At 37.9% G+C, this 23,808-nt stretch overlaps 2 protein-coding genes across 2 annotated transcripts; one reads left to right on the top strand and one right to left on the bottom strand.

Annotated features, from left to right (window-relative positions):
* Nucleotides 1–2,921: 2,921 nt before the first annotated feature.
* Nucleotides 2,922–7,205, top strand: LOC121423874. Its single transcript, XM_041619392.1, has 2 exons — nt 2,922–3,346; nt 4,296–7,205. The coding sequence occupies exon 2, from the start codon at nt 4,509–4,511 to the stop codon at nt 6,744–6,746; it is 2,238 nt and encodes a 745-aa protein (XP_041475326.1). The 5' UTR covers nt 2,922–3,346; nt 4,296–4,508; the 3' UTR covers nt 6,747–7,205.
* An 894-nt stretch (nt 7,206–8,099) lies between these two features.
* On the bottom strand, nt 8,100–23,760 carry LOC121423876 (neurabin-2-like). Its single transcript, XM_041619393.1, has 9 exons — nt 23,228–23,760; nt 19,965–20,443; nt 14,673–14,770; nt 13,419–13,614; nt 12,570–12,724; nt 12,039–12,210; nt 11,426–11,602; nt 9,580–9,725; nt 8,100–8,667 (listed from the first exon to the last, which is right to left on the bottom strand). Exons 1-9 carry the CDS (start codon nt 23,304–23,306, stop codon nt 8,604–8,606), a joined length of 1,566 nt encoding a protein of 521 aa, XP_041475327.1. The 5' UTR covers nt 23,307–23,760; the 3' UTR covers nt 8,100–8,603.
* Between the last annotated feature and the right edge of the window lie 48 nt (nt 23,761–23,808).

Raw genomic sequence — 23,808 nt, forward strand, 5'->3', positions numbered from 1 at the left:
AAAAAGAGGGGGCACAGTATGATACATTCTAAATTGCTGTTTAATGTAATTTCATTATTATTATTATTATTAGTTATTTATTGTAAAACGCTATATAAGCGTTTAAATAATATAAGCGTTCAAATAGCGTTTTAAAAGGGGAAGCTGGTGGTGCACTTAAGGAAATGGGAACAAATCAATGCATACCTTAATTAATAATATGGATGTATTGGTTGCTTCATGTTGTTTCTGTTTTGTTTTGTTTATTTGTTCAAATACAGATAGTTGTACCAGAGCAGGATGCATCGTGTGTGCCACGTGTGTAGATGGATGTGTGAGTTTTGTGACGGGAAAGGGGGGGGGGGAGCTGTGGGTGGTGTTGAGTTAAAGTGAGCTTGTGTGAGTGTCTGGGAGAGAGATGAGGGGGAGGGGGTATGGGGGTGAGGTGAGGATAATAACCTTCCTCTAAGTAACCTTTGAAATAATCTTTTATCCTTTTTTTCTTATTCTTGTACAATTTATGTGTTCAAAGAGATTATTTCTATTCTATTCAGGAAAAAAGTCATCTTTTACAAAGTATTTTTTGTCGATTGATATGGGTTTTTCCCCTCTGCTTTGACATTGTTATAGAAGAGAAATTTGGCAGTTTAACTTCATTTGTAATCATTTTAAGAATATTTGTAATCTCATTGATATTCATATATTTATTTGTTTGATTGTTTATTTATTGTAGGGCCTATGCGTGCAAAGAATTTATGAATTGTGTGATTGTAAACTTATTGATTTGAAAGAGGAAGAAAATCAAATATTATTCAAAACAAAAAAATAAGTACCTGTTATGTATGTATGGTGCGTGTGGCGAAAATTTGCTTAATATAAGTTCCAAGCGAGAGAGGCGAGCGAGAAAAAAAATCACCTTTTCTTGATAATCTAACTTTGAGATTTTCACATGGTATTCAGAAAATCACATAGCTTACACTTTTCCTTTGCTTCTTTGTTCTTTCATCCCTTTTTTTTGTGGTTGTAGAACTGTTTGGGACCATGGCCCTAATCCTTCCATCTATATGCCAGTGATTTGCGGGTAGGGTCTGGGGCGGAACCCGGGAATCTCTTGATATTATAGAGCCATTTTAAACCTCACGGATTGCCGCTATTTTTAATCAAATTGCGGGTATACATTACATATAGCTTTTGACAACACAGAACTTTGCGTAATAAACAAATTATTTTGAGGGAACACAACATAACGAATTTTTTTGGGGAAAAAGTCGCCAGTGAGAAAATTTTTAAAAATGACATTCTAATTTTTAAATTTTATTCAGGAAATAACATATATTGTTTTCTTAATTTCATTGCGTTGCCTCCTTAACTTTTTTTCATTTCTCTTGGCTAGCTGAGGAACACTCCCCCAACCCCTGTACCTACCCCCAGTGCTTCAACGTATAAAGCTTAATGCAGGAACGATCTATTTAGGCCTTTGAACATGTTGAAGGTTACAGATGAAGAGCCCATACTCCGGGCCGCGAATTGGGCCAATACTGCAAGGCGACGGGGCAGAGCCCCCGTAGCATTGGAGATTTCGGTCCGACCACTTGATCGAAGGTCCGCTAGGCCGAAGGTCCGCGAGACCGACCTTTTTCCCCTTTCATCGGTTGCCGCGGTCGAGTGGTTTCAGATGCCTCGTTGCAGCGGCGTAACTTTTTACGGTAACGCTTAATACCAGCGTAAAGTTTTATGTCTAGCTTTTATGTCCTGATTAATTGCAACCGTTTAATATATTGCATAAACAGCAAGGTTATGATAGACTTCATGTCATGCACAATGATATATATCATTCATCTTTCTTCATGCACTTTCTTTATTTTCAATCTTCGGCAGTCCGATATCTTGTTATTAATTAAGTTCTTCTCTTTTTTTTCCAATTTGGCTCATTACATTCTATTTATTTCTATTTCTATTATTTCCGCTTTTGTTTGCCATTTTGACATGTTTAAATTTCTTTCCTTTAATTCTTACCAATCCTGCTATAATATTTCTGGTTGATTTGTTATTTCTCACTTTTCTTTTCTTCGTTTTCCCGCTTTCCTTTCACTTTCTTTCTTTCTTCCTTTCTTTCTTTCTGTTTAAATAAATATTTAATTTTCCCTGTGAATCTGCCAGGGGGCAGCCTGTCTCCCACCTGCTACGCCACTGGCAACACACTAAACTAAATTGGATAGCATATGCCAAACTGAAAAAAAGCTTACATAATGCAACATCATAGCACACATAAGATAGTTATAATATTTTGTCTAATGAACAGTTTAGAGTTTTCTTGTTGGTATACCATCTTTTGTATCGATTGAATGGGCATATATTGCCGCTTAGTGAAGTTAGTAAATAGTAGATTAATATAAAATATGTAACAACTTATTATTTACTATATTACCAAAATAGTTCACTCTCTCCGAGTTTTCTTACAATATGCCCACGTAACAGTGTATATTTCCCCAACTGTTATTTTCGCCCATTGCAGTACAAAATTTTAGGCCTTATATAGGATAACGTATTGGGGCAGGTCCGGGGGCAGGTCCTACGGAGAGTCACGCGATCGACCCAAACTAGATCCCCTTGATCTATCCCTTTACTCTTCTTTCTTACTGTTATTTCTCTTCCTCTTCTTGATCTTCTTTTTTTCACAAAGGGATGGGGGAGGGGGTGGTCACTCCCTGTTTGTCTAAATTACCCATTCATCATTTTTAGTCTGCAAGCACAGACTTAAATTTGACATTTTACCAATTATAATCATGTCTATCGAGTGAAGACTAGTCTCCAAACTCTACATGTCTGTGTCTGTGTCAAATTTGATGGAGGCAGCCAAAGTCATAGTAAACCTAGTCTTACTGCTACAGACTTTCTACTTTCTGCATTATGCCCTGTGTGAATTGCGGAAGCCAATGGCATGTGCATGCAGACTATCAATATGGGGCAGTTCCTGGTAGCGACTTGTGCACCTAAACACTTAAGTTTTATTTCCTTCTGTTATGCAGGCCGTCACTGGTTTGTTATTTGTGTCGATCATGGACCTATGTTTGTGTCGAGAGGATATACTTTCCTCGCATAGGGGTACGAATTGAACGTCTGGATATCAAACTGGACTCCATTGTGTTGTTAAATCGTGGGCCAACTAGCTGTAATTATTTTTACAAACATCTTATAAAGGCCTTTTTGCTTATATGCTAATAAATGGACAAGTCTTAACCAGACCCAAGAGCGTTTTGGAGTTCGACCCTTTTAATTAATTGCCATGTTTTGACTCGATCCGCGAATTGGTGCATTCAAGAATTTTGGTTTTGGATTCATTCTGTTTACAGTATCCTGTCAAGCGGTAAGAATGACTCACACTTTAATTGAATCATGAAAATACGAATATTTCTTTTTTTTTATATTACATATATTATGTACAAAATATTGCTGTACTTGTTTAGGGGTTCATTTCAGGGAATACTTGCCATGAGTGTCGTTTTGTTTCCAATAATTATGTTAAGGGTAGGGTTTCACACACCAATACTTGTTAAGGGGTGCATTTTCAGAATATGGAAAATACGTGTTTAGGGTGCTTTCCCGGGTGCTTTTCGAGACCCCATGGTCGCGCATGCCACTCGTCAAGTGCCCCCCCCCCCGGGAGTATCGACCCCACTCGAAAATAAGCACTATATATATATATACTCTAAAAGGGACGTAAAAGTAATTAATATCTTAATTGGTGAATGTGTCCGACCGTTGGTCAATATCAACCAAAATTATGTTAACCAAGAAATTGATTGATTTTGATCATTTTTGTCGGTGAGACAATACATATTGAATAAAGTCACCCGATCATTTTTTTAGTGTAGATGGGGTATGGGCTGGTCTGGGCTACCTATTCGAAAGTGTTACAACCAAGAAAATGCTACTAATAAAAGAATTTTGTCCCCCCCCCGAATATTGATGCAGTACACCACTGAAAATAAGTACACTCCTAAGAGCCACTATTTACCCCCCCCCCCCCCAGAATCGAGTGAGCAAATAGGCCTTCGGTGTACACCGATTTCAAGAATATTGATTATTTCCGGCTCATTTTAGTCATAGCAGCAGTTTGGATGTCATAACTGATAAACACTTGGTGATTCATCTAAAAGAACAGATAGCTCTTAATACAGGCTTAAAATGTACCGAATCATATTCAAGAGGACCCTAAAATGGGCTCAAAACAAGGAATTGAAATGAAGTGTTTGAGTGAACTCCACTTAATTTATTCATCATGTTCATGATTTTTCTTCCCTTTTTCAATACAGATTGATGAACCCGAATTATAGTGTCACATGCCAGGATAGCTTGTATTAAAAGAAGTTTTGTTCATCTGTTTCTCCATCTTCAGTTTTAGTCAGTCGAATCCAAGCTGTCATCTGTGTAATTTTCAATTGTAAACCTTTAGTTTTCACCCATTCTACAATTCAATAAACATATAATTCGTTAAATACAAACAAACTGAAAGTTGTCAACAATCCATGTTCAAGATGGGTGCTGAAGTCGATCCGAAGATCGTTGGAGAGTTGGAGAAAATCTTACGCGAAAAATACTCGTTTTCAGGATCACTGAGTGATATTGCTTTTGGAGTATCAACAAACGAATCGTTTCGTCAGCTGATCAGTGCTTTAGAGAAGCAAGTCCCGTCTCAAAAGGCAGAGACCAACGAATCCGATGATGGTGATGAAACTCCAAAAGTTGGAGACAGAGCTCTTGTGCATTGGTACGGTAATGGTTGGTTCACTGCTACTATTGAGAGCTGGGTACCTGATACTCTAAGCTACATGATTCGATGGACGGACGGAAATTGGGCAGCAGAAGCAGCAAGATATGATAACTTGTGTGTTGATAAGGTACCAAGTTCATCTTCCGTTGGGGTCGGGACAAAGGTTCTCTTTAAGCAAGGCCTCTATTACTGTGGTAAGAATAGTGATGGCAGCATCTGCGACAGCACTGGCAGGACCCTTTCAGATGCTAAAAAATCGGAGCTTGCAAAACTAGGCAAGATATCTGATCGATGGCATATGGGTCGAATAACAAGCATCACAAAGGATGCAAATGGTGAGCCTCGCTACAACGGGAAACATGTAGATTTCACCGATCCACAGGTTTCCCGAAACAACTATGTTGGATATAGCCTAACTTTCACTGACCTCAGGATAGATCAACTCAGGGTTATTCCAAATATTTTCAACTGTTTGGATTCGGATACAAAGGGGGATAAGAATAAGGATGCGTCTTGTGACGTATTCATATCGAAAGTTGCTAAAGATGATGAGACTGTTATCCGGATAACAAAGAAGTTTAGCGGCAAGTATAAGATACGGCAATCCACTCATGGCCAATTAGCAACTGATATTCAATCAGCTGTACAACTCATCAAGAATTCTTCCATCTACCTAGTTTGCCTCAGCGACAACTTCATCGAGGACAGCCAAGCCATGTCTGAGCTTCTGTACGCGAAGAAAACACTGGGGAAAACTGTAATCCCTGTCGTTCTCGGTAAAAGTGATAACTGGCTTCAGACAACTGCTGGTATGCTGCTTGCGGGACAACTGTACATACAATTTGCGAGTTCTGATGTGTGGCAAGAGAAGGCTGAAGAACTTGAAGCCAACTTAAAGAAGCTTGTCTTTAATGAGTCCAAGAACGCCTCGACGGATAAGAAATCACAAGGTGAAGAAATTCCTCCGCGAGTTTTCCTGTCTTACTGCTGGACCAATTCCAAATCTTCATTTGACGCTGGACAGGTCCGAAGCTTTTCTGGCCATGAATTTTCCGATCCCCGAAAAATCAAACAAGACCTTGAAAAGGTATTAGGAGAAAAGGTCTGGCTTGACATTGAACAACTGAACAGCGTTGATGATTCTGGTATGTTCGGGCAAATCGCCGACGGACTGAAGCAAAGTTCAATAGTGGTCATGTGTGTGTCAAAGGAGTACACCAACAGTCAGAATTGTAAGATGGAAGCTAATTTCGCTCTACGATCTCTTAAGAAGAGTGCTCTCGTATTAGAGGTTGGTCGAGGGACAGTTGAGGATAGAGATGCATGGAAGGGCAGCAGTGTTGGGATGGTCCTACCGACAGACCATCAGCCATACGTCATGACTTTGGACACCACAAACTCTACCAATAGCTATGATACCATCATCCAGAAGATCAGTCAGCATTTGAAAGAAACGGTTCTCACTGAACCACCAAGCTACGACGCGTCTTCAGACCTCGATCAAACATACGATGGAAGTGAAAGTAGTCTGAGAGCATCGATCCCAATGGTTGGAGATGCCGTCATTGCTCATTACGCTGCATGGCAGTTCTATCCAGCAGTGGTAGCAAACTTTGACAAGTCTAGTATGAAGTATACAGTTGACTGGGACGATCCAGATCCAAGTTGCAGAACTCAGCCTTATGATCTTGTGGCTATGAATACCACTCCCACTGAAGACCTGATTGGAATTGGTTCTAGAGTGTTGTTCAAGCAAGGCAGATACCAGTTTGGGGCTTCCACCGGCGACGTCTGGAATCTTGGAGAAATAACCAGGACATACGATGAAGGTGGGCAGAGGTTCTACGACGGAAAGCATGCTAAGACGGCCCAAGATGGGTTAGCAGTTGCCAGCTGGCCGAGTTATAGACCCACATTTGAGCGGTCGAGATGTCAAGATTTGAGACTGTTCCCGAACGCAATCGAAATGCTACAAGCATACAAGAATCTTTGAAGAATCCTATCAAGGTCTGTTGATGACAATGCAGATCTATCTTGATCTTGAGTTTGTTTTGGTTGATATTCGGTTCCGGAGAATATAAATTGTAGATGTTTAAAATGGGAAGCTTGTTTCTTAAAAAAAAAACATATTACCATTGTCTGAAAGCATTTTAGTCTATTATATTCATCATACCACATGTCGCATCGTTCGAATATCAATTTTTAATGGTAATTTTAGAGTAACCCTTTGAATATATATTACGTCGTAGTGGCGTTTTAATTTTCATGATCAATGATTAAAACACAGATACCATATTTACGAAAGTGGAATTGATTTCAGGCTACTCTGAAGTTAGCACAACCCTACTGAACACTTTGAAGCAGTACATTTCACCCCTATACAGAGTATCCCTTGACCCCGTCTTACAAAGAGTTGCAATTGATCCGATCAACCACAGCTATGGAAAGCCAGCAACGTCAAAATATGAAACGCATGTTTGCTCAAATGTTTACATAATGGTGTATATTCATACATTCATCGTGTTCTTAACAACCCAGTACACTCTTCTTTGTTCACAAAAGGGCATTGCCAAAATGTCCTGTAAGAAAAGTAATGACATTGATGGATTTCCATATAGGTTGATCGGATCAATCACAACTCTTTTTAGGACGGGACCCTGGTATGTCCCCATTGATAGACAAAGCACTTGTCAGTATTCAATCATCTCACTCTCACATAAGAATGTTCACAAAAATAGCTCAAATAAGATAAACAAACAAGTGAGAAATGCAGGAAATTATATATTTTAATTTGTATACTCATTACAAATAGAGTAAAAAAAATAGTATCTGAACTATCATTTTTTTATGAGTTATTTACATGAAATCATCAGACACTATCTTTAGTAAAAATGATGGACTTTCCGAGAAAAAATACAATATCTAGGCTCACAACTATTAATGATCGCATATTCAACATGTTCGTTTTACGAACGAAAGGAGAATACCTTCGTATAAACATCATAATTTGAATTTTGTACGCTGAAAATAAGTTTAGTCAGCACTAGACACTAAACATGGATGCTAGCTTGCATCCTATACAAGAATTACTTTTAGTATTAAAGCCCCTTGCTTTCGCGTATATACTCCATCAAAACGGTTATGAATTTTATAAAGATGCTGATCATTTATTAATATAGTGATAACACATTATAAACCATTCATTATTATGATGCTAAATGCAAAGAAAGAATGTAACTACAGAATAAGAAGATTACTATATGTATGGGTATAAAGTATATTAAAATGGAAATGAGAGAAAAAAGGTGACAAATGCCTTGGTAATATTTGAATTTTTTCTGTGTAGCTTGAGAAGTACATATCTAACATAGATTATTGATTCGTACTTCAAAGAACTGGCGATTAAGATGGTACGAGAGTGCGGGATGCGTGTAGAAATGAGGAAATATGAAGAGAGAGAGAGAGAGAGGGGGGGGGGGCAGAGAAAGAATTCGGGCCTACCACCTGTGATCCACTTTTGGAGTTCACCTTTCACGTACAACTGAACTAATAAGCAATGTTGGTAATAATATTGGTAGCAACAATTCATTTTGATTGATTGATTAAACAAACTAACATCATCTGCTCACGAGGAGTAAGAGAATGACCCTTATCACAGAGAAACAATTATGATACTTAAGTTTCGTCTTCACTTTTGATTAAATGTTCTTTTAAAGTTGATTTTTTTTCTAGCGTCTATCGCAGAATGCTAACGCCTAAAAAACTCCTTCTTACATTCTTGTAAAAATCATGTATGATCACTGCTGAGAGGAAGATATGTCCTTGTATTCAATGATTAAGGTCAATCCATTCAGTTTTCGGGAGATGCATCAAACCCTGGATTCTGAAACTCTACTGAGTTGACTGTTAGCTCCCTGAAAGTGAAAATGAGATGATTGACGCATTAGATAAGAAAAAGTGACCAAATTCATATGTGCCAAGCAATGCGAATGCATTACATGGACTGCAGCAAAGAACAAAGTGCCATACAGTGTGTTCACACTGTGGAACACAATTTAAAATTACATTCATTCTATTAAATTTGAGCATTAAACAGTGTGAATCACATTTTCACACAGTTTACTAAGTGAACACACAGCTAACACACACACTGTCGAGACACTGCATCACACTTTTGAATTTGAGCATATTATTTTAACAGTGTGAAATGTACGTTTACACAGTCCACTATGTGAACACACTGAAAGTACCATCACACTGTGTAATGTGAGCATTGTAACAGAGTGAATCACATCTCCCCGTGACAGTGTGAACAATCAGTGAACATTCACACTGTCGAGGTACCCACAGTGAAATTATCTTCACCAAATGGTTATTTTGATCAACCTCATTAAGAGCCGCGGTGTACGGCCTTTTGTCTTAGAATGAATTGATATTATCAGGAATTTGTATTCTGGAAAAAGGGAGCAGTATAAAGCAAGATGATATAAATTGTCTTAATTTGCACTAAATTCTACATTAGGAGGTAGAACTTGAAATAGAAAATCCTTTTTAAGTGGCCATATATTTCATAATCTCATTTTTATATTATGTGTGTGTGTGTGTGTGTGTGTTTGAGTTTTGTCAGACGTGTATCAATCAGATATGATTATTTACGTGTGGGACCGACCTTTAACGTCACCATCCGAAAGACGTGACAGGGCTCGAACCTCTGCATCAATTTGTAACTTCCCCACATAGCTTGGATCACAGGCGCACGCCACAACGCCCAGTTGTGGGCTGTGGCGTGCATAACTGAACTAAAATTTATCTTAAGTTTGTCTTACTGCGCTTGAGAATCGATGAGCTTGTCTAACTCATTCACTGCCTCGTCTTCTTCTTTCTTGGCAAGTTGATCCTCATTGTCCTTATTATCAGCTATGGGTGGTGGTGGCTCATAGTCTGGTGGGATCTCTTGCTTATCTTCCGCCGTCTAAAGACATTGGGAGTAATATAAAAGTTCAGTTCAAGGACTTTGGCAGAGGGTCAATTACATGAATGGAGCAGGTGTGACATATTTAATATTAAACCATTTCTCAAAAAGGGGTCAATAATATGGGAATATTGCTGGAGTTCCATAGCACCAAATTTGTGTGGAAGCCATGGGATAATTTTCCCAAGGCTGATTTAATGCCAAAATATGATATTTTTCTAGTGCCTTTTATCGGTCCTTTTTAAAAAATATTATAGTTTTTTCTTTTATTGTTAAATGGCTCTTTGAGCGGTTATCATACAGATTTGGTGATTGAATCAGATTTTATACTTATCTATAAAAAATAAATATTAAGGTATTTTACCCCCGGGGGCCACTTACATTGACGAGTGGATACCATGCGCGACCAAAAAAACACGTAAAAAGGATGTCTTTTTCACGATAGGGCACGTTACGTACGTAACGTGATAAGGGTGTCAAAAACACAAAAATAATGAAAAAGGGTATCTATTTCGCTAGGAAAATTACGTGTTTAGGGTCGAATTTGCGGGGATGATAAAACAAAATTAAAATGTTCTATAAAGGATGTCCTTTTGCCCCAACACTTCGTGTTTAGAGTCCGATTTGCGCGAGGTGTAGAAGCTGGGGTGAGTACTAAACCAAATAAGGTAAAGCCGATGGACGACCGAAGGACCCGTAACAATAAAATATTCCTGTGCTTGTTGAGGGGTTCATTTCAGGGAATATTTGCCAAGAGTATCGTTTTGTTTCCAATACTTGTTAAGGGTAGGGTTTCACACGCCAATACTTGTTAAGGGGTGCATTTTCAGAATATGGAAATTACGTGTTTAGGGTGCTTTTCGAGACCCCATGGTCGCGCATGGTATCCACTCGTGAATGGAAGTGCCCCCCTCGGATTTTACCTTGATTGGGTGCATATGAAATCCTACGATATTTATACAACAAACACATTGTTATTTTAAATCCTCCACACAATAAACTCACAATAGGCTCAATATATATAGTAGCATAATAATATTCAAGGTAATATCTTGGCGATGACTTGTCAACAAATTAATTAATTATACTTGCTTATATAGTGCTTAATACTTACTTTATCAGAGGTCTCTAAGCGCTCTACAGTATGCAGCATAATTACCCTGCCTTTAGCAGATCAGCAGCTGTTACGCGCGCTGCGTTTCAAGGAATAAATTCCTCAGATTCCTCACCTGGGTTGAGTGCAGCACATTGTGGATCAATTTCCTGCTGAAGAAAATCACGCCATGGTTGGGATTCGAACCCACGACCCTCTGTTTCAAAGTCCGGGGACTAATCCACCGGGCCACAACGCTCCACATTTTAATACTCCATAATTAATATTAACTACCATGGTTTGGTAACAATGCTCAGCAGACAGTAAAAATCAACGATTCAATGCAAGTCACAACTGGATGGCAAAGTTATTAACTTTTACGAAACGGGGGCCCTGGTGAATCTGAAAATGCACGTATCCACCTCGTTAGGTGCTCAAGGCGCTCAAATTACCCCGGCTAAGCTAGTCTAGTCTTTTATGCTGTATTGCTATACTTGCAGAGTGCATAGAGACTTCTGATAAAGAAAGGCACTACCTAAGCAAGAATAATTATTATAAGTATTAATAAATAATCTCATCATCAATGAATTTACTAAGTGATTCTTACAGCATCTTGCTCGGTGTCCGATGGAGTGGAAGAGCCGGAAGAGGATGATGAAATCTCAGCAGTCACTACCACTGATGTTCCTCCGTTTGGTCTTTCGTCAATCTTATTAGCTTCCTTTGGAGTGTTCCCTTCTACTGCTTCATACCCTGTTTCAATCAGTATATCTTTGTATTTCACCTGTTCGAGGCAATAAGTTGGAAATAAAGTGGGTGTCGATTTTTTTTACCTATTTGATAAATAATGAAGCGAAGATTGTATATATTTGAAGGCATCACTGTTTTGAAAATTCAAACTGACATGGAAACGATAAAAAGGTCTCACATTTAAAAAAAGTCATTCACTTTAAACTTCAAGGAAAACTTTTTGAAATTAACTCCTCAACGATTTATTCCAAGTAAAAAAAATATGGAGCGGGTTGCCAAGAATTCGAATTAAATCTGTTGAGAATCAACGATGATATAAAGAGGATGGGTAAAGCATTATCGTACCTAAGGGGGCACGCATAAAATCATTAGAATCCAAAACTAAATTCTCTGATTATGCTGAGTGGTAAGAAGATTCTATAGGGAGAATGCAATCATATCAGAACCATTAATGGCAGGACGCCATTTACCTGTGTAGCAACATTAGCTTCGTCCACGGGAGGTTTTTTCTTGGTTTCTTTTATTGGTTGGTCCAAACCATTCGTGGTTACAACCGTAGAATAATCATTTCCGGTCTGCTGTTCCGTTAGATTTGATTTCTTCTCCTGTAGTTCCACATCTAACTCATCGCTCTTGGATTTTCTGAAAGAGAAAAGCGGTGAAATTCCTTCAATCATACAAGCGAAGAGTTTGATAAAAAGTTTTGTCATAACAATTCACCTGCAAAGTAAACGTTTCATGAATCGTAAGACGTTTAGTGCTGTCCACCACAATCGCGGTTAAAGTAGTTACGCTTAGATTTAGGATCTACGAAAATAATATGGTACATATTATGTTACCATCTACGACAATAAGGACAAAGATGAATAAGATTAGCATGACGAAACGATCACCATCATAATGCTTTTTTATTTATAGGATCGACATTTTCCTTAGACACAATACAAACATAAGAGCAGACTTGTTTGTGACATATATTATATAGTTATGGAAGGACTAACTTGGTATAATTGAGGTAGTATATACCGCCAACCACGAGTCCAGCTGCAGCCCCTGATCCTATAACAATGAGAGCTATCTCCCAACCTTCTAGTCCCTCATCATCCACTGGATCGGCATAAACAGGTGCGATACCAGTGTAACCAGTGATGTCGGTCTGTAAAGAATAAAGGATATACGATGAAGAAAGTTAATCCGTGTTGGTAGAAGATAATGAAAAAATGTTTTTTTCTATTCCCAAAACGCTCCGAACTAAGATGTATTTCAAGACAACTGTTATTGTATATAGATTGGCATCCTCTATTTAAATCATTTTCGATGATTATTTTAGGAATATGACAAAAAGAGATATAAGGACTGTCGAACCTGTCGGGTGTGTCAGATGTTTTATCAGAGTTGTCATAGGTACTGTGCTTCTAAGATCTGACAATTTGTCACGTCTAAGAACTTGACAGATGAAAATGGTTGAGGAAACGCATTCGAGATATCTCTGAAAAAATGACCCCTGAATATATTTCCCCAATAAATCTGCATCGATTTTCGAACATGGAAAATCTATTGTCAAAATAATGCCAATCATGACAATGAACAACCAAGAAATCTTTGCCGAAAATTGGTGAATCATTTCGTCTTGGACATTGGACAGATGACATATTTGCATTTTTTGTTTTAGGCCGGTCCGAAACCTAGGATGAAACTTCTTTTCTGGTTCACCAATTTTTGACAAAGGCTCCAGCTGTTCATTGTCATTTTAAGGGTAGTTTAATACATTCACTATTTATTGAATCCATCGTGGGTCGATCGCAGAGCGAGAACTTCCTACAATTATCAGCAAAATGTTTTTACCATACCTTTAAGGCGTCGTCGACGTCATCATTAGCGAGGAAGGATCGTTGTTGCTCTGTTGTCATCATGACGTTGGTAGATAAGACCGGATCCTGCACATAGTACTCCACCAGGATCTCCTGCTCCTGGAGAAGTCTCCGTCTAGCGTCATTTACCTGAACTTCATACGGTTCGGCATTGACAATCACCACATTTATGGCACTAGAAAATAAAAACACAATAAATCAAAGAATTTTCAAAAGACTACAAAATATGATAACAATGACCCAGGGCGGCACGAGGATCATTGATTGGGGGAGGGACTGGATAAGTCTTTAGACAACCTGTAAATGATTTTTCTCAACTGAATCATATTAAGGCATTATAAAATTACACGGACCAGACGTTTCTCTTTTATACTCTATTTCTTCTCCCTTTCCCTTTCTCCTCTCCCTTTTCCTCTCCTTTTAACTACTTGAAATACCACAGGGGACAGTCGCCCCCCGTCCCTCAATGGCGCTGCCCTGCTAAAGGACAGGGGTGTCGTCATTGACTGGGCGATGAGTGATGTTGATCCGAGTAATAAATATCTGTATGGTAGCGCGCAGTGGCATGAAAATGATGGACGATCGAGGTTAATGCTGGAATTTCAGAGGTCATGATCTTCCAGGGAGGCTAGAGACATTTTTCATTTTCTCTCACACGCTATTCAACCTTTTCGATAAAAAGAGCGCTGTTAAACTGCTATAAAGATCATAAATCACTAGTCATGATAGTCATGAATCAACGTGAAATACGATGCAGCAAAATTTGATGTGAAGCACCCATCGTCATCACGGGGTAGAATGTAGATTACCGATGTTTGGAGTATCACATGATAATGATATTTGATAATGATGGTGATGATGATGAAGATGAGGAGGATGATGATGATGAAGTTGATGGTGACGAAGATGATGATGATAATATCTGCAGTGGCGGTATCAGGCAAGGGCATAGTGGTTAATACCCATTCGAATAGTGATTAGTTATTTCTTTATATTTTGTAACGTCATTTTTAGTAAAATATATAGTCAGCGATCGGTTTGGAGCCAATTAGAATGTGACATTGGGATTTTTTAAATTTAACAACAACATGTTAAATGGAAGCAGACGATATCGTACGCCGGCAGTATTGTGACAGGGTCTTACCAAATTTATTGGTCATACCGGGTCATACTTGGAACCCGGACTTGGAAAGAAAATTAAACATTAATAATCATAACGATGACGGTACATACCTTACAGTTTTTCCTTCACCAAGACATTGACCTGTGAATTCGGAACAATAGTTGTTGACTTCCCGTGCTATAACCTCCTTGAATTGGGCTCTGTTAAACTTCAGATGTGTAAATACAAAAAAAGTACACCCCCCAAAAAAGGGATGGAAGAAAGAAAGAAATGAGAAATAGATATGAATTCCAATCGGTTGGCACGTGTTATAGGAAAGAACAGGGTTTTGAATTACATGGAATCTGGGAAGGAAAAACTAATGCACGTAAACACAACATTCAGGCCCCTCTGAAATATTGATCAAAATAGAACAAGACGTATCGATCAGAACAAAAGTCATTTAAAAACAAATTCATGTGATCGGGAAACGACAGAGTGCGTGTGATAAAAATTGATTGATTTTATGAAAACGCTTGATTACATTTTTATTCATGTTATCGAATAATTATAATGGAAATTGGAATTCATAACCCCGCCCCCTAAAAAGGGAATTCAAATTTTAAAACACTCCCTGGGAATTTTTGTTTAGAACAACCATAGAGCTATTATGGAATAACAAAGACACCCGGAATTTAAAAGGGGGGTGATCCTGGGGAGGGATTGGGCGTCGCACCTTCCTCCGGCCTGCCATTTTGAAATTTTACATCACCTATGGGAAGTAGTCAGGCAGCATATGTCATGATTTACCGGCTACTTCGACAAATTGGCTAAGTCTGATTTTTCACTTTTATGTGATTGGTGACATCACAAGGAACAACTTTCAACTTGGTGACAAATTTCTAATGGTCATCTTGACCATGTAAGGGGTCAAAATGTGGTCAATAGGGGTCAATTTTTGGAATTGCCCTGATTGTGTCGAGTTATACATCGAATTGTTTGTCTGGTTATACTGAACAAAAAAGTGTACACAATCATATACTCTTGACCTCCCGTTAAAAATTTATGACCGGAAATAGCAAAAGGTCAACGAACTTTCGTTGCATTGTATATATGGCAAATTACACTGAAGGTGTTAAGAAAGCTATTTTCCGGGGTTTTTTTTTCTTTTTTGTGCATGTTTGTACTTTTTTTTATTTTCGATTTTAATAAGTTCACCTTCAGAGGTCCTTATCAAGAAGATATTAGGGTCAAGACAAGGTCAGGGAAAGGTCAAAGGTCAACATGTAGCTAAAATACACTAAAAGCGACTAGAATCCTAGAAGTCTAATTTTTCGTGGGTTCTTTATTTTGAGAAGTCTGTATCTAAGACATTTAATATATTAAGGGGCTTATTTAGGAACAAAATAGATTAATAGAGATAGACGTCGAATGCATTTAGTGTGGTATCATGGTATTGCAGGAATACCTTGAAACGACTTGACAAACCCTTATGCCCTTAAAATCTTATCATCTTCATGATGTAATAAGTGCAACCAGCTCTTTCCGAGTTTCTCTTTTTTTAAGGAATTTAATTTAAGTTCAATTCATTTTTAATTTACTAGTCTTTGATATGTAAAGAAACATTTCCTTCATTGTTTTGTCAGAATATTTCAATCAACAGAAATTATTGTATTGTAGTAGGGTATAAGTGTAATACTATGTTAACGGAATAAATATCGATTGACCAGTGCTCCCAGCTCCTAAGAAAGATGCATAACATTTCATTTGGATTAACTTAAGAATAAGATTATGAGGTTTGGATTGAGGATGATATGATAAGTTGGGCTCCAATTGCTCCTTAATTAATTCAAATGTGTGACGGATATATTATTTCTGACAAAGAGGCAACATCATGCAGGCATGCGTATTGTAGTCATGTATGTCAATTATGCTGATGTGATATATTCTGACCATTTCGATCTCTGGAGTCAAGAAGCACTACACATATCTGGTGCTGTGCTGTTCTGAGCTAACCATCGGGGCCGTTTTGCATAATTGTAAAGAGAAATTTATAGATTTCGCGCATACTTTTGGTCAATTATTATGTATCTTTCAGTAAAGAAAAATGCAATTTTTCACAATTTCTGGGGGCAGCTGCCACCCCCGCCCGCTGCGGCATGGCCGTGGTTTACTTCAATGACATTTGTGATTATTCTTTCTGGCAACATCCAGGTAGTTCACCAAGTAGGAAAAAACACGACAAAAGAAAAATCAGCATCTATGCATATCACTATCGTGAGAACAGGTATTAAGTTTAGATTCACATTGTATGCTCTGGAAAAAAACTTGATAAAATAGTAAGCCTAAAGCCGTGTTAATGACAGCACAATCAGAAATATTGTGCAGTCTTTTTTGGCTCCAGAAATCGAGTAATGGTCAGAATACATCACATCAGCATGATGGACATGACTAACGACTACAATGAGCATGCCTGCAAAATGTTGCCTCTTAGAAATAATATAACCGTCACTCGTTCCAATTAATCAAGGAACAATTGGAGCCCAACTTATCGTATCATCCTCAATCCTAACCTCATTATCTTATTCGTAAGTTAAATTAAATAAGATGTTAGGCATCTTTCTTTGGAGTTGGGAGCACTGATCAATCGATGTGTTTATTAGCAAAGTATTACACATTATACCCCAGGACATTACAATATTTTCTGTTGATTAAAATATTCTGTACAAAGCAAATGGATGAAATGTTTCTTTACATATCAAAGACCGGTAAATTGGAAATGAAAAGAACTTGAATTGAATTCCTAAATCAAGAAACTCGGAAAGAGCTGGTTACACTTATAACATCATGAAGATGATACGATTTTCATAGGTTTTGTCAAGTCGTTTCAAGGTATTCCTACAATAAATCATAATACCACACTAAACTATTCGACGTATAGCACTGTTCATCTATTTTGTTCCTAAATGAGCACATTTAACCCCCTTTTTACCTAAAGAATGATGTCTTCTTAGAGACTTTTCAAAATAAAGAACCTACTTCTAAGATTCAAACCGCTTTTAGTGTATTTTGGATACCAATGAAAATTTGTTGACCTTTTGACCTTTCCCTGACCTTGTCTTGACCCTTAATATCTTCTGGATAATGACCTCTGAAGATGAACTTATTAAAATAAAAATAAAAAGTACACACATGCAAAAAAGAAAAAAAAAACACGAAAACATTAGCTTTTTATCACCTTCGGTGTAATTTGCCATATAATATACAATGTAACAAAAGTTTGTTGACCTCTTGACATTTCCGGTCATAACTTTTTAATGGGAGGTCAAGAGTATATGGTTGTGTACACTTTTTTGTTCAGTATAACCAGACAAACAATTTGATGTATGACTCAATACAACCGGGGCAATTCCAAAAATTGACCCCTATTGACCCCATTTTGACCCCTCACATGGTCAAGATGACCATTAGAAATTTGTCACCAAGTTGAAAGTTGTTCCTTGTGATGTCACCAATCACATAAAAGTGAAAAATCAGACTTAGCCAATTTTTCGAAGTAGATGACATATGCTGCCTGACTAAAGCGGTTGCTACATCTATCCCCTCCCTGCCTTAAGCCCGGTTCACCCTATGCGATTCGTTGAGATCCGAATCTCAAAGAAATTGTGATAAAATTTGATATGGATATTCCAACTATTAAAATATTATGGATCGGATTTCAGAATAGTGATAGGACTACTGAAATTGAAATTCAGTCCAGTTCGAGCCTCCCTGAATGAATAAAAACAAATTCAGTTCCAAATCGTAATGACGTCATCATCGGCAGCGATTTGAAGCCGATTTGGACTTTACTTCCACGCACTATGGTTTCAGTATTCCTAACATCATGCTAAACTTTATATAATATAATTTTTATATCTTGGAACTTTTATATTTAATGCAAAATGCGATTTCTTGAAACATCGGATCGCACAGTGCAAGCCGGGCTTTATCGAATTATCTAATGGTGAAATCATCGCCATGGAATTTGCGATTTAGAAACGGAAAATGACTATGGCTAATCGCAGGTTGATGCTGATAATAAGTTAATAATACACCGATAAGTATCTTGGGCAGAAATCCCAGAGGGGGGGGGGGCAGTAGGGGGACACAATATCAAATGTCCCTTACTATTTTGGGGTATTTTATGATGGAGAACAATACATCATTTACAATCGAAATAATACATGTATTTTGGACGAAATGACCTAACGTTTCTTGATGAAAACCTTTTTTTTTTGCTCATCAATTTTCTTGGGGTTTAAAATGACCTTACATTTTTGGGTGATAACCCCTCTTTTTTTTATTTATTTATTTTTTGCTTGTCAAATTTTCCAGCCCCTGGTATAGATTTCCGCGTATGATTATCAAACCCATAGAGGTTTTTAATGTCAACAGACACATCCAGTGGTAAATATAAATGCCTTGCTTAAGGGTTTTGGCCGTTTTGGCACTGTAGTCAGGATCCCATGAACGAATTAATAGTCATACACATGAAATTAACTAATTATGATAACAGCAGTTAGCATCAGACTTTAGAGCCTCCTGTGAAGAATGATAAGGGCAATGCAAATAATATGTCTAGCTTAGGGGCATTGCCTTAGCATGTATAAAATTAACCCATGAAAATTTAATACGATGATTTTATAAACATGAAATTAACAAATTATGATAACAATCATCGTTGTCTTATCATTTAGAAAAAATAACTCCAGACTTTAGAACCTTAATGTAAATATTAGTTTCAAATGATAAACCTTCTTTAAAGTAGACAAAGTAGACTCCTATAATTTTATCAGAGGAGAGCCTTTGTACCACGCTCTCGGAACTTGTGCAAATACACTTCACACGATAAGTCTAGACTACAAAGTCATGATTAAAGCTCATAATACGATTTAAAAATATTGTAAAATGATTAAAAGTCACAAATCTGAATAATGCATACTTTTTAAAGCAATAATTCCATCTTACAAACTCGACCTTCTCTATCATTGATACTGTAGGTTTGTAATATTGGTAAAGTTTGTTTCATTTTTTTTTCACTCCGGGTGTAGGCACAATGTAAACCAATTTATTTTTGCATTCCTTGATGTATAACGAACTAAAATAAAACACGTATATCATCTTCAATCTTCTCGCATAAACATAAAATATGATTTGTGCATAGTTGAAAGTTTATGAGCTTACTTGAATTTTTTTTCGATGACATCAATCATGTATTGATTACTAACAATTTTATTGGGAAGAATATGATTCCCCCCCCCTTTTTTTTTGGGGGGGGAGGTGGGTCTATATGCCCCTATACGATACCACTACTGAAAAAGGTATTCGGTGTCTACAACAAAATTTGGATTAAGAGTATGTTAAGAAACACCATGAAATACCTCATCTAGCGATGTGGCTAACAAGACACCAATCTTTCCAAGTGATTCAGCGACAGGGTTTGGTTCGACGGACGCGGGAGGTTCGGTCCTCTGTCGAGTGGTCTGTCGAGTTCTTTCGATTGGTTGAGTAGTCATGGCAACGGTGGTAGTGAGACTCCTCCTAGTGGGTGTGGTCATTGTGGTAGGACTAGGAGTGGTCGAAGGGGGAATGGTAGATGATGGTGGGGGTGGAGGTGGGGATGGGGGAGGGGGTGGTGGTGGGGTTCTTGTTGTAACAGGAGGTTCTGGTGTAGAAGATGGTGGTGGAGGGGGTGGGGTGATTGTTGGTGGGGGAGGGGGAGGTGAGGTTGGTGTTGTGACTGGAGGGTCTGGTGTTGAAGTTCGTGGTGGGGGTGGTGTAATTGATGGCGGGGGAGGGGGAGGTGGGGTGCTATTTGTTGGCGGTGGTGTACCCATATCCGTCGTCATGATCATGGTAACTGAAAAAAGTAGAGAATTTTTGGAAATTCATGATTTCCTGATAAGGTCGATTCCATGGCAAGGATCGGGGAAGATTCGCTCCTTTCAGTGCGAAGCAAGGAAGCGATGAGTTTCATCCAAAGACCAATTCTATTTATTTTTAACCATTCTATCAGGTTGGTTGTTTAATAAAATGAAATTATCAAACATTTTATAAGAAAAATAAATGTAATTCGATTTTGTTTAATTTAACTTTTAAGGTCAAGTCCACCCCAGATAAATGTTGATTTGAATAAATAGAGAAAAATCAAACTAGCAAAACGCTGAAAATTTCATCAAAATCGGATGTAAAATAAGAAAGTTAGGACATTTTAAAGTTTTGATTATTTTTCACAAAACAGTGATATGTACAACTCAAATGAGGCGGTCGATGATGTCCTTCACTCACTATTTCTTTTGTTTTTTTATAGTTTAAATTGTACAATATTTAATTTGTTATAGATTTTACAATATGGACCACCTTGACTGAACCATATAGTATTATAGAATGCTCATTCCACATGTTCACGGAGGAATTAATTGTTGTTTCACTTGACAATGAGGAGAAAAATAGAATATACCCTATTTCATGTAATAAAATACAAAAAATAGTGAGTGGATGACGTCATCAGTCTCCTCATTTGCATACCCACCAGGATGTGCTTGTTTTGTTAAATTAAGCAAAACTTTAAACTGTAATAATTTTCTTATTTTAAATCCGATTTTGATGAATTTTCAGTTTTCTTGTTTGATTTTTCTCTTTTTATTCAAACCAACTTTATGTTGTGGTGGACTTGTCCTTTAAGGCAAAACTCTTGCGAGTGTGTAAGGATATCGCCTCTATTGTACTTTCATGGAGTTGTTGAACCAAGGAGTTTTAAGAGACGGAGAACCATCCAACGCATTCACTTTAAAACAAGGGCGTAGGCAGGGGGGAGGAGGGGTGTAATGTGTGTGCACGTGCACCCTCCTGCTGACATGGCTGAGGCAGAGGAGTTTCGACACTCGCAAGCTAAACGGAATTTGTACCACTTCTTCTGCTTTCAACAGCTGAGTTTCCAAACTTCAGTTCCACCTCCCCAAGATGTGTACCCCCGTACCACTTTAGTTCCACCTCCCCAAGATGTGTACCCCCGTACCACTTTAATTCCACCTCCCAAAGATGTGTACCCCGTACCACTTTAGTTCCACCTCCCCACACTGTTAGAAAATTTATCCTTAAACTAAAAGAAGTTCCTGCAGCAGAGTCTCGAGAACACCTGTAATCTTACCAGATTGCGTAATCTTACAGGAAATTGGTATTTGGTGTGTGTAATCTTACAAATTTCCTTAAATAAAACACTCTTTTCCCTTTTTCTAACAGACCTGTTCTGTTAAATTGCAGAAAAATTCCTGTTTCATGAATTTAAAGAATGATTCTGGTATTGCTTTCTGCAAAATCTTCTTTTATTTTTCTGTAAAATCAGGGTTTTTTTAACAGTGCAAGATGTGTACCCCCTTACCACTTTAGTTCCACCTCCCCAAGATGTGTACCCCGTACCAATTTAGTTCCACCTCCCAAAGATGTGTACCCCCGTACCACTTTAGTTCCACCTCCCCAAGATGTGTACCCCCGTACCAATTTACTTCCACCTCCCCAAGATGTGTACCCCCGGTCCAATTTAGTTCCACCTCCCCAAGATGTGTACCCCCGTACCACTTTAATTCCACCTCCCCAAGATTTGTACCCCCGTACCACTTTAGTTCCACCTCCCAAAGATGTGCACCCAATACTCTTCACTTCCACTTCCCCAAAATGTGCACCCCCCTATTATTATTTTCGTTCCGACTTTGGCCCATGCTCAAACCAGCCTACGCCCTTGTTTAAAGCAACTTTGATGCAGCAAGGATGACGTTCGACATATGTTCTTCGTTGGATTTTTATTGCAGATTGCAGAAAAAAGATTCCTAACTAAATTACTGGCCAGATACAATAAAAATATATTTTTGTAATGATAATTACTTTTCGCTGCATCTGATCGGACATCAATTATGAGCAGACACATGACTAACTTTAAGCAAAAATAAATGTTGCAATATCTATTGAAATATGATGTGAAATTACTCAACTGGCCGTACATGTGACCGCAACTGTGACACACAACATTACAAATAGATAAAATGCCTGAAATTAATCTTACTTTTTTGTAACGTGGAATTTTGTAAAATGTTGATTTAAAATTTGTCAATTTCTAATAGTTTTTCACGTTTTGAAACTGCTTTCATACATTATTTCGCCCACACTAATAATAATATAAGCATAATAAGGATTTGAGATATATTTCGTCATGTGTTTAATAACATTTGAAATATGCGCAATTATCTATTCTCAACGGAAATCGCTTTTCAGTTTTCCCCATGAAACTTGCGGTATCACAGGTTGCCACCAAAAGCTATGAACAGTACACCTTCTTTTACATACTTCTTTATAAATCGCTGTAACTCCATCTCTGAAAACTCCTTGATAATAAATCCAAATCAGGTCTACATTCGTGCATTTTCATCAAGTTCATTCTTCCTGGGACAATAGTTTATTTACGATTTTTTAAGAATAGGCTGGGATGAGATTATTAAACCCAACTCCACAAACCGGATGATTAGAAATTTAGGATTGTCAGCATGCATGTTTTATATTTTGAAATAAATTTCTTGGAGAATACCGAGAATGAGTATGCTATATTATGGAGAATATTGATTTGGAAAATAGATTTTTAAAATGTACTTACACATATCAGTTTGACTGTCGGAGTTTCCATGAAAAGAGATCAGGACCAGTAGCACTGTCCATACCTTCATCTCAGCCATGATGAAGCAATTTATTCAGGAACACTAAAACATTCACAAGACTCCAAAGAACGATAATAATAATGGATCATACAGAAGGAAATGGCCGCAAGTTCTGTGTTGCAGAACAATACGATGTCTCACCCCTGTTACTTGTATGCACGAGGTAAGTCGAAGTACCCAAAACAAAAGGGGTCCAAACCTAGAGTGAATGATCTTTGCGAGGTTATGTTTGCTCTTATAGGTGGGTTTTTATTTGCAGATCACCGCGATATATCGACTCAAGGTCCACCACATATCTCTGTGCCATGTTATTGAATGGACGGCAGAATAAGAAAAACTCCAAGAAGGCATGCTCGAATCATGGTGTAGAGACTTGATCGGGGCAAAGGGCACATGCATTGGGGGCACATCAAAACACCCACACGCTCTAAGAAACTTGCCCGCTTAATCTGTATGTATACTCACATGCCCAGATTTGATGTAAGTAGGCTAATATATTCTTATCACAGATTTCAAGGGG

The sequence above is a fragment of the Lytechinus variegatus genome, chromosome 11 (genome assembly GCF_018143015.1).
Source record: "Lytechinus variegatus isolate NC3 chromosome 11, Lvar_3.0, whole genome shotgun sequence".
Taxonomy (NCBI): Eukaryota; Metazoa; Echinodermata; class Echinoidea; order Temnopleuroida; family Toxopneustidae; genus Lytechinus; species Lytechinus variegatus.

Coding starts and splice junctions, on each gene's coding strand:
- LOC121423876 (XM_041619393.1), bottom strand. CDS start 23,306: ATGGCTGAGATGAAGGTATGGACAGTGCTACTGGTCCTGATCTCTTTT. Junction 9,726..11,425: donor CGGACACCGAGCAAGATGCT/GTAAGAATCACT, acceptor CAATGTCTTTAG/ACGGCGGAAGATAAGCAAGA. Junction 8,668..9,579: donor CTCATCGATTCTCAAGCGCA/GTAAGACAAACT, acceptor TTTCACTTTCAG/GGAGCTAACAGTCAACTCAG.
- LOC121423874 (XM_041619392.1), top strand. CDS start 4,509: ATGTTCAAGATGGGTGCTGAAGTCGATCCGAAGATCGTTGGAGAGTTG.